This window comes from Peromyscus eremicus, chromosome 23, assembly GCF_949786415.1.
Source record: "Peromyscus eremicus chromosome 23, PerEre_H2_v1, whole genome shotgun sequence".
In the NCBI taxonomy this organism is placed as follows: Eukaryota; Metazoa; Chordata; class Mammalia; order Rodentia; family Cricetidae; genus Peromyscus; species Peromyscus eremicus.
The window spans coordinates 5,390,125-5,405,756 of NC_081438.1; the positions used below are offsets into that span (position 1 = coordinate 5,390,125).

The following is a 15,632-nucleotide window of genomic DNA, read 5'->3' on the forward strand; positions in this document are numbered from 1 at the left end:
AGGCAGAGGCAGAGGCAGAGGCAGAGGCAGAGGCAGGCAGATCTCTTGAGTTCAAGGACAATCTGGTCTAAAAATCGAGTTCCAGGACAGCCAGGATTTCACACGAAGAAACCTTGTTTCTAAACACAACAACCAAAAAGGAAAAAAAAATTAACCTGAGATACATAGTGGGGTAGAGAGAAACAGAAGGGGGAAGGAGGGTAGAGATGAGGCAGGGAAAGAGATAGGAAAGAAGGGGAGGGGATGGGGAGGGAAGGAAAGAAAAGACAGAGAGGTAGGAGGGGAGAGAAGAGAGAAAGAAGAGGAGAAGCAGTGTCACATGGGCACTAAAGGAACATCTTGGCCCTAAAAATACTGGACTCAAAGCACTTCTGCTGTGCACTCAACGTAACAAGTTGGATATAGGAAACCAAACTGGACTGAGAGTAAATGACCTGAAGGTAGGATTACATTTTGGTGACCTTTGAATCTCCATTGTGCCTAAACACACACCACAGGATAATTGTCCGGCTCTGGTACACAGCAGCCTAACTTTTTGAACAAATAAAAGTGAATATATGTCTCTTCTACCTTTCTCTATCACCCAACCCCACAGGTGAAGCCAGGTTAATCTCTGGTTCCCTGATCAACAGGATTTAGGAATGAGACGTCTCATTGGCTAAGGGCTACGTGGATCTCTCTTTTCCTTTAGTGAACAGCTGCCCAGTCCTCAGCCTTTTCACCCCCAACCTCATCCCCACACGTGACTCAAACTCAGGTCTCGGCCCTCCCAAGGTCAGGCCTGTGAGCAACAGATACAGCTAGAACTGCCTGCACAGGCACAGTGACTGGTAGTAGCTGGTAGTGGCTGTCCAGAGTCCTGCTGGAAGGGTAGGGGGATATTGAGTATGGAGAAAACTAACTCAATTCACTCCTACATGGATTTTATCCAGGGAAGAGGTGAGTAGTGGGGGAAAAGAGGTGCTAGGATGCCAAGTTACAGGATACATGACAGATGATGGTCAAAGGCAGAGGTCAGAGGACATTGACCCAGCAGACATTGTTCACAAGCCAGCATGTGGTTGCTGAGAATTGAAGCCTGGCCCTCAGCAAGAGCAGAAAGTGCTCTTAAGTGCTGGGCCATCTCTCCAGCCCCTGCAATGGTTGATTGTCAGCCTCACACACTGAGTAGGCAGAGCCTGAGCTGGAGGATTGCCTGCATCATAGTGGCCTGTGGGCACATCTGTTGTGAAGCCATTTGCTGTCTGTCTTTCTTTTTTAATTTTTTTTTTCAAGACAGTGTTTCTTTGTGAATCTCAGGCTGTCCTTGAATTCACTCTGAGACCAGGCTAGCCTGAAACTCAGATATTCGCCTGTCTCTGCCTACTGAGTGTTGACATTAAAAGCATGCACCACCACCACCACCACCACCATCACCACCACCACCACCACCACCACCACCACCACCACCACCTGCCTACATTTCCAGTTTTAAAATGAAGTTTGTAGGTTAGTGAGATACAGCCTACAATACAAGTCTCTTGACCTGAGTTTGATTCCTGGAACCCATTTAAAGGAAGAAGGAGAGACCTGACTCCACAGAGTTCTTCTCTGACCTCCACATGTGCACACAAGTGCTCTCTCTGTCTCTGTCTCTCTTTCACACAAACAACACACATTAATTAATTGGTTAACTAATTAAAAATTGATTATGTAACTGGACCTACCTCATAGGCTGTGTCAGGTTCTTGGGACAGACTTAGCATGTAGTTTATACAGTTAACATGAAGGATTGTTAGCGACCCCTTCTCCTTCCTGAGACCACAGGTTACTCTCTGCATCCCTCACACCCAACCCCAGGAGCAATGTCTCTATCTTCTTATGACCTCAAAGCATCCACGGGGGAGGGACTTGGCTCTTTGCCAGTCACTGACTTGAGCTGGTTGGAGTGTTGAGCTAGCCCTTTCTCTTTGTCTCTGTGGCAGCACTGATTCAGGCTCTGTCACCATCTACAGCAGCTCTGCAGGTCGGGACTGTGTGAGAGGGTGCACATATTCTACTTCTGTGCTACACACGCAGTAGTCACAGGCCCCGTGTGCTGACTGGACACTGTCAGAGCACAGCTACAGGACTACAAAGAGAAGTCACTGAGTCTTCCCCTCACTCGGGATGAAACTCCTTCTGCTGGTCGCTCTGCTCACAGGTAGGACCCTTGTCCCCTCTGAGTGCCTCCCATCTCCCTTGTCTTCAATGTGCAGGCCCTGCTGGTCACACCTGAAGTTCTGGTTTGGGGTTCCTGTTGGGGTCTAATAGCCTCTGGGTTGGGGTCCCATGCTCACCCCATGTTCACAACAGCTGGCATCTTTACCCCCTAAGTCAACTCAGATGACTCCTTGAAAAAATGCCACTACTGTCACCTACGCGGCCAATGAAGCCCCTTCCTTCTCTGCCATATTGCCCTGGCACCCATTTCCTTGGGACTAATATGCCCTGACAATGTGATTTTCCTTTTCTTTTTAAAAAATATTGACTTTTACTTTATGTATATGAGCCCTTTGCCTGCATGTGTGTCTGTGAACTCTGTGTGAGCAGTGCCTACAGAGGCCAGAGGAGGGGTCTGATCCTCCAGAACTGGGGTCATAGCAGTTGTGAGCTGCTTCATGGCTGCTGGACCTGAGCCTGGGTCCCACACAAGCTCATCAAGTGCTCCCGACTGCAGAGCCATCTCTCCAGCCCTGATTATTATTTTTACAGGATTATATAATTCTAGCTCTGGATGTCCTCCAACTCAACATTCTAGCCAAGACTTACCTCAACCTCCCAAGTGTTAGGATTACACACAGAACTATAAAGAGAGAAGTCACTTGAATCCTCCACACACTCAGGATGAAACTTCTTCTGCTGGTCGCTCTGCTCACAGTAGGACCCTTGTCCCCTCTGGGTGCCCCCATCTCCCTTGTCTTCAATGCACAGTTTGCCAATGGTCACACCTGAAGTTCTGGTTTAGGATTGCAATTCTTTTTTTCTGGGCATTTTACATGAGAGGGTTTCTCTGAATACCGATGGCTGTCCTGGTATTCACTCTATAGACCATCTTGGCTTTGAACTCATCTGCCTCTGCATCAAGAGTACTGGCATTACACAGTGTGTGTTCCACTGTACCTGGATTCTCCTGCATTTTAATGGTGACCTGTATCCCACTGCAGACTTAATCAAGGCTTATTTACCTACTCCTCAGCTGATGAACAGTTTGTTGTGTCAAATGTTGACATTACAATGATGATCTGACCATTATCCTTGTCTATGAGCTGTGCATGGCCATACAACAGATTCCTTCTAATTCTTCCAGGGTAAAACAATGAGCATGTGTTGGCTGCTTCTCTGGCTCCAGGTCTCAGCTAGAACTGTGATGAATCCCACTGCTGGCTAAGGCTAGGGTTTCACCTAGGCTTGAGTAGGGGTGGGGCAGCTTTCAAACTAACAGATGGTAGGATTGTTGGGTTATTGAACTAAGAGTTCAGTTTGTCCCTGGCTGCTGACTGGAGAGTGTTCTCAGCTCCTCAACACAGGGACCACAGGGCAGCTCACAGTGTGGTGGCTGTCTGTCCTGACAGTGAGAAATGAGCAGGCAAGCAAGGAAAATGGCAATGTCTGTAGAACTTAGTCCTGGGGAGTCAGCCCAGCTGTGTACAGCATTGTTTGTTAACAATCCTACCACTCGGGAAACTGATTCCAGAGGGTTGCTACAGAGTTGGAGGCTACCCTGGGTTACAGGGAAATGCTCTGTTTCAAATAGGTAGACAACTTCTTGCTTAGCCTGGTGACTTGAGTTTGGTCTCTAAGTTCTACATAGTGGAGGGAAAAAACCAACTCCCTAAAGCTGTCCTCTGACCTCAAGTGTATAGCATGACTTGTGAGTGCTCACTAATGTTTGCTTGTGAACTGGTATGTAGGCAAACACACACACACACCACACACACACACACACACACACACACACACACACACACACACACACACAGGTCTATTCATTGCTCTCCTGATGCAGCATCTAGTGGGAGTTAGAAGGAAGCTAGCAGGCAGGCATCAGACTCCTGGTAAAGCAAAGTGGGATTGATGGAGTGTGCTGTGCATTCTTGCAGCAGGTGCTACTGCACACAGCATCAGCCATTGGGCTTCTAGACAGTTCCAAAATATGATCCAGTGCCTCCCCCCCATCACCGGGATTGATCCCTTGTTCAACTACAACAACTATGGCCGCTTCTGTGGCTCTGGGGGCTCAGGCCCTCCAGTGGACGAATTAGACAGGTGAGTGAACCATCTGGTGGGACACTGGAGTGTCTGGGTTCTGGTGGGGACAGGACACAAGTAGACATCTCTTGAGGCAAGTGCAGGAGACATGCATGTCCACCAAACATCGTATATTTTGTTTATTTTCTGTATTACTTTTGTTTGTTTGTTTCCAGACAGGGGTTCTCTGTGTAGCCCTAGGTTTCTTATAATTCTTTCTGGAGACCATGCTAGCCTTGAACTCAGAGATCCATCTGCCTCTGCATACCAAGTACTGGTATTAATGGTGGACACCACCACACCCCACAGAAGTTGCTTTCCATAAATATGTGCTTAACAGAAATCGCAGATTTTCAAGCCTCAGGAAGATTTCTTCTGGAACATCATGTTTAGGTCATCCTGACATGTTTGAGAAAGACTGCAGGTGAGAACTGACCTCCTGCGGGTCCATAGTCCTCCCTCCGCTGTTCCTTCCTCTCTCCAGGTGCTGTCAGACTCGTGACAACTGCCACACTCAGGTCAAGAAGCTGGAAAGCTGCAAGTTCCTCAAAAACGACCCCTACACCAGCTCCTACTCATACTCATGCTCTGGGAATGAGGTCACCTGCAGTGGTAGGTTTACTCATCCGGGACCTCTGGACTCTGCTTGGTCCTGGGTGGCTTTGGAAGGGACAGGGAAGTGACAAGGACAGTCACTATTTAGTGGTCATTTCCTTGGTCTCATTTGACCTCACAACAGTCTTATCAGGTAGATACTAAAATATAGATGAGGTCACTGATGAGGAAGATGAGGAAGGCAGGGTCACTTGCCCAAGGTCACCCAGCTTAGAAATGATGACATTTGATTCTAGAACAGAGATCTACATCATCCCAAAGCCTCTGTTTAAAAACCTTTCAAGATTTTATGTATTTCTGGGGGAGACATTTCTGTGCCACAACCCAGGTGTGCAAGTCTGAGGACAACTTGCAGAAGTCTGTTCTCTCCATCGATCATGTGAGTCCTGAGGATGGAACTCAGGTTCAGACTTAGCATCAAGCACCTTTATTCCCTGAGCCATCTTGCCTGCCCAAAGCCTCTCCTATTAGCTGCTGTGTTATACTGAAACCATACTGACTAAACAATGGAGAGCTGAATCATTGGCTATAAGCCAGATATTGGAGTAAATATGTATGCAGGGCAAGATTTATAATTCCCATTTTTACAGGTGAGGATTCAGAGGGCTGGTGATATAGCTTAGTTCACAGAGTCCTTGCCTAGTATGCACAGAGTTCTAGGTTCCACTTCCATATCCCATGAATTGAGAGTGGTGGTGCACCTGTGTAATCCCAGCACTGGGGAGGTGGAGGCAGGAGCATCGTCTTAAATCATAATTTTAGAAGTGGTAGTTGGTATTTGTAGTTTTCCCGGTTTTAGGATGAAATATATGTGTTTATTTTTATGTGCAGGAATGAGTTTGCACCCAGGGTTGTCTTCAGTCACTGTCCACCATGTCTTTAGATGCTAGGTCTCACAATAAAAATGACACGCACCTTTAGATAGCCTGACCGTCCAACAAGTTGTGGGGATCTGTGCTCCCCACTTATTAATAGAATTACAGGGGCCCCCAAGCACACCTTGCCTTTTACATGAGCTCTGGGAGTCATAGTTCAGGCCCTCAGGCTTGTATGTCAACCCCTTTACCAACTGTGCCATCTCCCCAGCCCACAACAACTAATGTTTTTATTATAAGTGTGTTCCAGGGATTTGGACAACCCAATGTCCTTTTGTGTGCTCTGTCTCTCAACCCTGAGTCTTCACCAATGGGAGGGTCAGCGGTTTCTTTTGGTTATAAATTATACAGAGCAGGGTCATGGGCCCTAATCAACTTCCTTTCTTGTTTCTCTGCAGACAAAAACAACCCCTGTGAGGCCTTCATCTGCAACTGTGACCGTGAGGCTGCCATCTGCTTCTCCAAGGCTCCATACAACAAGTAGTACAAAGGCATTAAGTGTTAGACTTGTCACCTCACTGACTGGTACACCATCCCTGCCTGCCTGGTTGTCTTCACTACACACTGTGCCCTCTAATAAAGCACCTATGGAAAGAGCTTGGCTGTGGTGATTGTATTCTTTGTCTACCGAACATAACTGGATCCTCAGAGAACATCATTTCTTCTAGTCATGGAAGCTTCAGGATAATGGGAAAGACATTGTCTTTAGTGAAGCACCTTGAGAGTGGGTGATGAGCCTGGCCACGCCTTCTATCCCAGCACATGGGAGGCAGAGGCAGAGGCAGAGGCAGATCTCTTGAGTTCAAGGATAGCCTGGTCTAAAAATCGAATTCCAGGACAGCCAGGACTATCACACAAAGAAATCTTGTCTCTAAAAACAACATCAAAGGAAGAACTCAGTCTGAGATACATAGTGGGTAGAGAGAAACAGAAGGGGGAAGGAGAGGAGAGGTGTGGAGGGAAGGAAAGAAAAGACAGAGAGGGAGGGGGGAGAGAAGAGAGAAAGAAGAGGAGAAGCAGTGTCACGTGGGCACTAAAGGAACATCTTGTCCCCAAAAATACTGGACACAAAGCACTTCTGCTGTGCTCTCATCATAAGAAGTTGGATAATGGAAACCAAACTGGACTGAGAGTAAATGACCTGAAGGCAGGATTACATTCTGGTGACCTTTGAATCTCCATTGTGCCTAAACACACATCAGAGGATAATTGTCCGGCTCTGGTACACAGCAGCCTAAGTTTTTGAACAAATAAAAGTGAATATTTTGTCTCTTCTACCTTTCTCTATCACCCAACCCCACAGGTGAAGCCAGGTTAATCTCTGGTTCCCTGATCAACAGGATTTAGGAATGAGATGTCTCATTGGCTACATGGTTTTCTCTTTTCCTTTAGTGAACAGCTGCCCAGTCCTCAGCCTTTTCACCCCCAACCTCATCCTCACACGTGACTCAAACTCAGGTCTCGGCCCTCCCAAGGTCAGGCCTGTGAGCAACAGATACAGCTAGAACTGCCTGCACAGGCACAGTGACTGGTAGTAGCTGGTAGTGGCTGTCCAGAATCCTGCTGGAATAGTAGGGGGATATTGAGTATGGAGAAAACTAACTCAACTCACTCCTACATGGATTTTATCCAGGGAAGAGGTGAGTAGTGGGGGAAAAGAGGTGCTAGGATGCCAAGTTACAGGATACATGACAGATGATGGTCAAAGGCAGAGGTCAGAGGACATTGGCCCAGCAGACATTGTTCACAAGCCAGCATGTGGTTGCTGAGAATTGAAGCCTGGCCCTCAGCAAGGGCAGAAAGTGCTCTTAAGTGCTGACCATCTCTCCAGCCCCTGCAATGGTTGATTGTCAGCTTCACACACTGGGTAGGGAGAGTCTGAGCTGGAGGATTGCCTGCATCATAGTGGCCTGTGGGCACATTGTTGTGAAGGCATTTGCTGTCTGTCTTTCTTTTTTAATTTTTTTTTTCAAGACAGTGTTTCTTTGTGAATCTCAGGCTGTCCTTGAATTCACTCTGAGACCAGGCTAGCCTGAAACTCAGATATTTGCCTGTCTCTGCCTACTGAGTGTTGACATTAAAAGCATGCACCACCACCACCACCACCACCACCACCACCACCACCACCACCTGCCTACATTTCCAGTTTTAAAATGAAGTTTGTAGGTTAGTGAGATACAGCCTACAATACAAGTCTCTTGACCTGAGTTTATTCCTGGAACCCATTTAAAGGAAGAAGGAGAGACCTGACTCCACAGAGTTCTTCTCTGACCTCCACATGTGCACTCAAGTGCTCTCTCATCTGTCTCTGTCTCTCTTTCACACAAACAACACACATTAATTAATTGGTTAATTAATTAAAGATTGATTATGGTACTGGACCTACTCCATAGGCTGTGTCAGGTTCTTGAGAAAGACTTAGTATGTAGTTTATACAGTTAACATGGAGGATTGTAGGGGCCAGCTACTCTTTTTTTTTTTTTTTGGTTTTTTTCAAGACAGGGTTTCTCTGTGTAGCTTTGCACCTTTCCTGGAACTCGCTTGGTAGCCCAGGCTGGCCTCGAACTCAGAGATCCGCCTGCCTCTGCCTCCCGAGTGCTGGGATTAAAGGTGTATGCCACCACCGCCCGGCAAGGGGCCAGCTACTCTTACCTGGGGCCACATGTCACTATCTGCATCCCTCACACCCAACCCCAGGAGCAATGTCTCTATCTTCTTATGACCTCAAAGCATCGATGGGACAGGGACTTGGCTCTTTGCCAGTCACTGACTTGAGCTGGTTGGGGTGTTGAGCTAGCCCTTTCTCCTTGCCTCTGTGGCAGCACTGATTCAGGCTCTGTCACCATCTACAGCATCTCTGCAGGTCGGGACTGTGTGTGAGGGTGCACATATTCTACTTCTGTGCTACACACACAGTAGTCACAGGCCCCGTGTGCTGACTGGACACTGTCAGAGCACAGCTACAGGACTATAAAGAGAAGTCACTGAGTCCTCCCTTCACTCAAGATGAAACTCCTTCTGCTGGTCAGTCTGCTCACAGGAACCTTGTTCCCTCTGATTGCCCCCCATATCTCCCTTGTCTTAAATGCCCAGCCCCCCAATGGTCATATCTGAAATCTGGTTCAGAGTTCCTGTTGGGGTCTAATAGCCTCTGGGTTGGGGTTCCATGCTCACCCCATGTCCACAACAGCTGGGCACCTTTAGTCTCTAAATCAACGCAGATGATCCCTTGGAAAAGTCCAAAACAGTCACTTACACAAGCAATGAAGTCCCTTCTGTCTCTGCCATATTGTCCTGGCACCCATTTCCTTGGGCCTAAGGTGCCCTGACAATGTGATTTTTCTTTTCCTTTTAATAATACTGACTTTTATTTTATGTGTTTGAGCCCTTTGCCTGCATGTGTGTTTATGAACTAAGTGTGAGCAGAACCTACAGAGGGGTCTGATCATCCAGAACTGGGGTCATAGGCAGATGTGAGCTGCCTCGTGGCTGCTGGACCTGAGCCTGGGTCCCACACAAGTCCAGCAGTGCTCCTGACTGCAGAGCCATCTCTCTGGCCCTTACTATTATCTTTTTTTACAGGACTATATAATTCTGGCTCAGGATGTCCTCCAACTCAACTTTCTAGCCAAGACTTACCTTAACTTCCCAACTGTTAGGATTACACACAGAACTATAAAGAGAGAAGTCACTTGAGTCCTCCACACACTCAGGATGAAACTCCTTCTGCTGGTCACTCTTCTCACAGGTAGGACCCTTGTCCCCTCTGGGTGCCCCCATCTTCCTCATCTTCATTGACAGTTTCCCATTGTTTACACCTGAAGTTCTGGTTTGGGGTTGCAATTCTTTTTTGTTGTTCCCATTTTTACACGAGAGGGTTTCTCTGAGTAGTGATGGGCTGTCACTCTATGGACCAGGCTGGCTTTGAACTCAGAGTATCACCTGCCTCAGTCTCTAGAGTTCTGAGACTACACAGTGTGTGTTCCACTGTACATGGCTTCTCCTTCATTTTAATGCTGACCAAGTATCTCACTGCAGACTGAATCCTGACTTATTTACCTACTCCTCAGCTGATGAACAGTTTGTTGTGTCAAATGCTGACATTGCAATGATGATCTGACCATTATCCTTGTCTATGAGCTGTGCATGGTCATACAACAGATTCCTTCTAATTCTTCCAGTGTAAAACAATGAGCATGTGTCGGCTGCTTCTCTGGCTCTAGGTCTCAGCTAGAACTGTGATGAATCCCACTGCTGGCTAAGGCTAGGGTTTCACCTAGGCTTGAGTAGGGGTGGGGCAGCTTTCAAACTAAGAGATGGTTGGATTGTTGGATTATGGAACTAAGAGGTCAGTTTGTCCCTGGCTGCTGACTGGAGAGTGTTCTCAGCTCCTCAACACAGGGACCACAGGGCAGCTCACAGTGTGGTGGCTGTCTGTCCTGACAGTGAGAAATGAGCAGACAAGCAGGGCAAAGGGCAATGTCTGTAGAACTTAGTCCTGGGGAGTCAGCCCAGCTGTGTACAGTGGTGTTCATTTATAATCCTACCACTTGGGAGGCTGAGGCCAGAGTGTTGCTATGGGGTCCGAGGCTAGCTTGAGAGACAGGGCAACTCCCTTTCTCAAATAGGTAGGCAAGCCTGGTGACTTCAGTTTCCTCTACAATACCTACATAGTATATAGAGAAAACCATCTCCCCAGAGTTGTCTTCTTGCCTCCTCATCTGTAGCATGACTTATAAGTGCTCCAAAACGCATGCTTATGAACCTGTGTGCAGGCAAGCAACAGTGGGTATGTGTGACCCCTGGTAAAAGCCAAGTGGGACTGATGGAGTGTGCTGTGCATTCTTGCAGCAGGCACCACTGCACACAGCATCAGCCGTCGGGCTCTGTGGCATTTCCGCAATATGATCAAGTGCACCATCCCTGGGAGTCATCCCTTTTTGGAATACAGCAACTATGGCTGTGGTTTCGGGGGCTCAGACACTCCAGTGGATGAGTTAGACAGGTGAGTGTTCCATCTGGTGGGAGACTGGAGTGTCTGGGTTGGTGGGGACAGGACACAGCAGACATCTCATAAGGCACAAATAGGAGACATGCAAATTCACCAGACATAAAATATTTTGTTTAGTTTCTTTACTATTTTTGTTTGTTTGTTTCCAGACAGGGGTTCTCTGTGTAGCCCTAGGTTTCCTGGAATTCCATCTGGAGACCATGCTGGACTTGAACTCAGAGATCCATCTGCCTCTGCATACCAAGTACTGGGATTAATGGAGGACACCCCACATTCTACAGAAGTTACTTTCAAAATATATGCTTAATATAAATCACAGATTTTCAAGCCTCAGGACCAATTCTTCTGGAACATCATGTTTAAGTCATCCTCACATGTTTGAGAAAGACTGAAAGTGAGAACTGACCTCCTGTAGGTCCATAGTCCTCCCTCAGCTTTCCTTCCTCTCTCCAGGTGCTGCCAGACTCATGACAATTGCTACGATCAGGTCATGAAGATGGAAAACTGCAAATCTCTCATAGACAACCCCTACAGCAGCTCCTACTCATACTCATGTTCTGGGAATGAGATCACCTGCAGTGGTAGGTTTACCCTCTGGGACCTCTGTATCCTGCTTGTCCCTCTTGTGTTTGGAAGGGCAGGGAAGTAACAAGGACAGTCACCATTTAGTGGTCATTTCCTTGGTCTCATGTGACCTCACAACAGTCTTATCAGGTAGATACTAAAATATAGATGAGGTCACTGATGAGGAAGATGAGGAAGGCAGGGTCACTTGGCCAAGGTCACCCAGCTTAGAAGAGATGACATTTGGTTCTGGAACACAGATCTACATCATTCCAAAGCCTCTGTTTAAAAACATTTCATGGTTTTATTTATTTCTGGGGGAGGTGTTTCTGTGCCACAACACAGGTGTGCAAGACTGAGGACAACTTGTAGAAGTCTGTTCCCTCTTTCAACCATGTGAGTCCTGGGGACGGAACTTAGGTTCAGACTTGGCAGCAAGCACCTTTATTCCCTGAGCCATCTTGCCTGCCCAAAGCCTCTCCTATTACCTGCTGTGTTATACTGACTCCATATTGACTAAACAATTGAATGCTTCATCATTGTTTATAAGCCAGATATGGGAGTAAACACCTATGCAGGCCAAGATTTATCATTCCCATTTTACAGGTGAGGATTCAGAGGGCTGGGAATATAGATCAGTTGTTAGATAGCATGTGTAGCATGCACAGAGCCCTCTTCTACCTCCAGAACCCATGAATGGAGTGTGGTGGTGCACACCTGCAATTCAGCACTTCATGGAGACAGGAAGATTGTCTTTAACTATATAATTTTATAAGTGGTAATTCATATTTGTAGTTTTTTTAAAATTTTTTGAGACAGAGTTTCTGTTTGTAGCGTTGGAGCCTGACCTGTATACCATGCTGGCCTCCAACTCAGAGAGATCCACCTTCCTCTGCCTCCCAACGACTGGGATTAAAGGCATGTGCCACCACTGCGGGATGATAATTGTAGTTTCATAAGTTTTAGGATTAAATATATGTGTTTATTTTTATGCATAGGAATGAGTTGGCATCCTGTGTCTTCTTCAGTCACTCTCCACCATGTCTTTAGAGCCTGGGTCTCTCTCTCTCAGTAAACAGGACACCCACCTTTAGCTAGCCTGAATGAGCAACAAGTTTTGGGGATCTGTTCTCTCCACTTCCCAATAGAGTTACTGATTCCCCAAGCACACCTTGCTTTTTCCATGGTCTCTGGGCATCCTAGGTCAGGCCCCCAGGCTTGTATGGCAACCCCTTTACCAACTGTGCCATCTCCCCAGCCCACAACAACTAATGCTCTTATTATAAGTGTGTTCCAGGGATTTGGACCACCCAATGGACTTCTGTGTGCTCTGTCTCTCAGCCCAAAGCTGCATCAGTGGGAGGGCCACCAGTTCCTTTTGGCTATAGATCATAGGGAGCGGCATCATTGGCTCCACTCAACTTCCTTTCTTGTTTCTCTCCAGACAAAAACAACCCCTGTGAGGCCTTCATCTGCAACTGTGACCACGAGGCCGCCATCTGCTTCTCCCAGGCTCCATATAACAAGGAGAATAAAGGCATTAAGTGTTAGACTAATCACCTCAGTTACTGCCTACACCATCCCTGCCTGCCTGGTTGTGGTCACTACTCACTGTCCCCTCTAATAAAGCACATATAGAAAGAACTCAGCTTTGGTGATGTCTACTGTACATAACTAGATCCTCAGAGAATATCATCCTGTCTATTCCTGGAAACTGAAGGTTAATGGGAAAGACGTTTCTAGGGAGCAAGAACCTTGAAGAGTGGGTGATGATTCCAGCCATGCCTTTCATCCCAGCATTCTGGGATGCAGAAGCAGAGGCAGAAGTAGGCAGGTCTCTTGAGTTCTTGGCAACCCTGGTCTAAAAGCAAGTTCCAGGACTTCCAGGACAGTTAAAGAAACCCTGACTCAAAAAACTAAAAAAAAAAAAAATTTCAAAATCAAAATAAAGAAGAAGAAGCCAGCCCGAGATACATAGGGGGGTAGGGGGTACAGAAAGGGGAAGGAGAGTGGAGAGATGAGGAAGGAAACTGAAAAGGAAAGGAAGAGAGTGAAAGGGTGGGGAGTGAAGGAAAGAAAGACAGAGAGTTAGGAGGGGAGAGAAGAGGGAAATTTCAGTGTCACATGGGCACTAAAGGAACATCTTGCTCTAAAAATTCTGGACTTGCTGGGTGGTATCCATGCAGGCCTTTATTCCTCGCACTGGAGATGTGGATATAGGCAGATCTTTGCAAGCTGGAGTCCAGTTAGGTTTATAGAGCCAGTTCCAGGACAGACTCAAGAATTACACAAAACTCTGTCTCAAAAAAAAGACATCCCCCGCCAAAAAATAAAAGTTGGACTCAAATACTTCTGCTGTGCATTCATCATATGAAATTGTATATAGGGGCTGGAGAATTGGCGCAGAAGTGAGTCCAAATCCCAGCAACCACATGGTGACTCACAAACCATCTATAAAAGATCTGGTGCCCTCCCTGGCCTTCAGGCATACATTCAGAACACATAATCAATCAATCAATCAATCAATCAATCAATCAATCAATCTTTGGGAAAAAAAAAGAAGTTGCATATAAGAAACCACCCTGGACTGACTGTAAATGACCTGGAGGCAAGATTATATCCTGGTGACCTTCCAGTCTTCACTGTTCATAAACACACCATAGGATAATTGTCCCACAATAGCACACAGCAGCCTAACTTTTTGAACAAAGAAAACAGAACACATCCTGTAGATGTAACCAACCGTCTTATTAAATAAGAAACACAGAACCAATGCAAAGAAGAAAGCCAAGAGGTCAGAGCTAAGAGCTAAAACCTTACCCTTCCTCCTGTGGTGGTCCTACGTCTCAGAAAGAGAGCTACTTCCTGTGTTAAAGTCTTTATATAGACTTTCTGTTCTGCCTTCTCATTGGTTGTAAACCCAACCACATGACCACCTCGTCACTGCCTGTCTGTACAGACCTCCAGTTCTTCTATGGTTTGTTGAGATTAAAGGCGTGTGTATCCAATGCTGGCTGTATCCCTGAACACACAGAGACTTACCTAGCTCTGCCTACCAAATGCTGGGATTACAAGCATACGCCACCACCACCCGGCTTTCCTATGGCTTGCTAATAGCTCTGACCCCTGGGCAACTTTATTTATTAATATACAAATAACATTTTAATACAAATAAAATATCACCATATTTCCCCTTTTCTATTTTAATAAAAAGAAAAAAGGACAAAGCTTATAACTAACATAAGAAAAACTATATACAAAAGTACAATAACTATATACAATATATACAAGTAATAAATACCTGAACAATATCTAGTTCATTTGTATTTGACAAATAATTCCATTATCTATCCTATTGTATCTAATTCACTTTCTATCCTAATTAATCTTCAACTATAACTAACTAATCTTCAACTCCCTTAGAAACCCAAGAAGGAAATAATATTAGCTAACAAAAATAAAAACAGGAAGTACATGCAAGCAACTTCCAAAAAATTGTGAGTTGACAGAAACAGCTAGCTGCCTGGACAGTCATCTGAGGTTTCTCTGCAGTGTTGGGGCATCATCTTCAGCCTATAGGCTTAGCGTATCTGACAGACTCATTTGTGAAGTAGGATGTACACAAGGTCAACAGTTCAACCTCACACTGGGTGAGAGCAGTCCATGTACCAGAAACACCTGAATTCCACTAGTGTCATGTCATGATTCATGATTTTAAATTCTGGAAATTGTTGATGTTTTTTGAATTCAGCTGTCCATTCTTCTTGGCTATGTGTGTATGTGGCTTCATCTCAGCATCCCGTTCTTCTCCACATCCCTCTATTAAATGCCGTTCTACTATTGAGAGGCATGAACTTAATTACTCTTCAAGAATAACTGTTTCAGCTGCTGTTCCATTGCACATCAGAAGCCATTGGCCCACTGCCTGTTCAGCTGCCTTTGAATGTATGCCTGTCTGTCCATTTTGTCCGCAGTTGATTCGAGGATACTTTGTTGTCCAGTGGCTAACTTTTGCCATAATGAAAGTTAACTCCAATTGCCTGGCTCTGCCTCCCGAGTGCTGGGATTAAAGGCGTGCGCCACCACCGCCCGGCCGACATGATGTTTTTTATGAAATTCTGAGGCCTCCAGAACATTTCCTATCAATAATTTATCAATCTCATCATTGCCTTGTGCTAGAGGGCCTGGCAGACAAGCCTGAGGCAAAGGATTACCCTGTCTGTCCCTTGTTGATCTACATTCGTTGGTCCAGTGTTTTCCCTTACCACACCTTCTGCATACTCCAGAAGGAAGGGGCA

The 15,632-nt window shown here is 46.1% G+C and overlaps 2 protein-coding genes across 3 annotated transcripts; both read left to right on the plus strand.

Moving 5' to 3' along the window:
* Positions 1–2,148: 2,148 nt before the first annotated feature.
* On the plus strand, positions 2,149–6,243 carry LOC131898274 (phospholipase A2-like). Of its 2 annotated transcripts, none has more exons than XM_059249400.1 (4): positions 2,149–2,182; positions 4,122–4,287; positions 4,754–4,881; positions 6,158–6,243. In XM_059249400.1, the coding sequence occupies exons 1-4, from the start codon at positions 2,149–2,151 to the stop codon at positions 6,241–6,243; spliced, it is 414 nt and encodes a 137-aa protein (XP_059105383.1). The 2 variants fall into 2 exon arrangements, with proteins under 2 accessions (XP_059105383.1, XP_059105384.1); XM_059249401.1 differs by having other exon boundaries at positions 4,125–4,287.
* Positions 6,244–9,473: 3,230 nt separating this feature from the next.
* LOC131898551 (phospholipase A2-like) lies at positions 9,474–12,885 on the plus strand. Its single transcript, XM_059249743.1, has 4 exons — positions 9,474–9,507; positions 10,611–10,764; positions 11,224–11,351; positions 12,779–12,885. The coding sequence occupies exons 1-4, from the start codon at positions 9,474–9,476 to the stop codon at positions 12,883–12,885; spliced, it is 423 nt and encodes a 140-aa protein (XP_059105726.1).
* Positions 12,886–15,632: the final 2,747 nt, after the last annotated feature.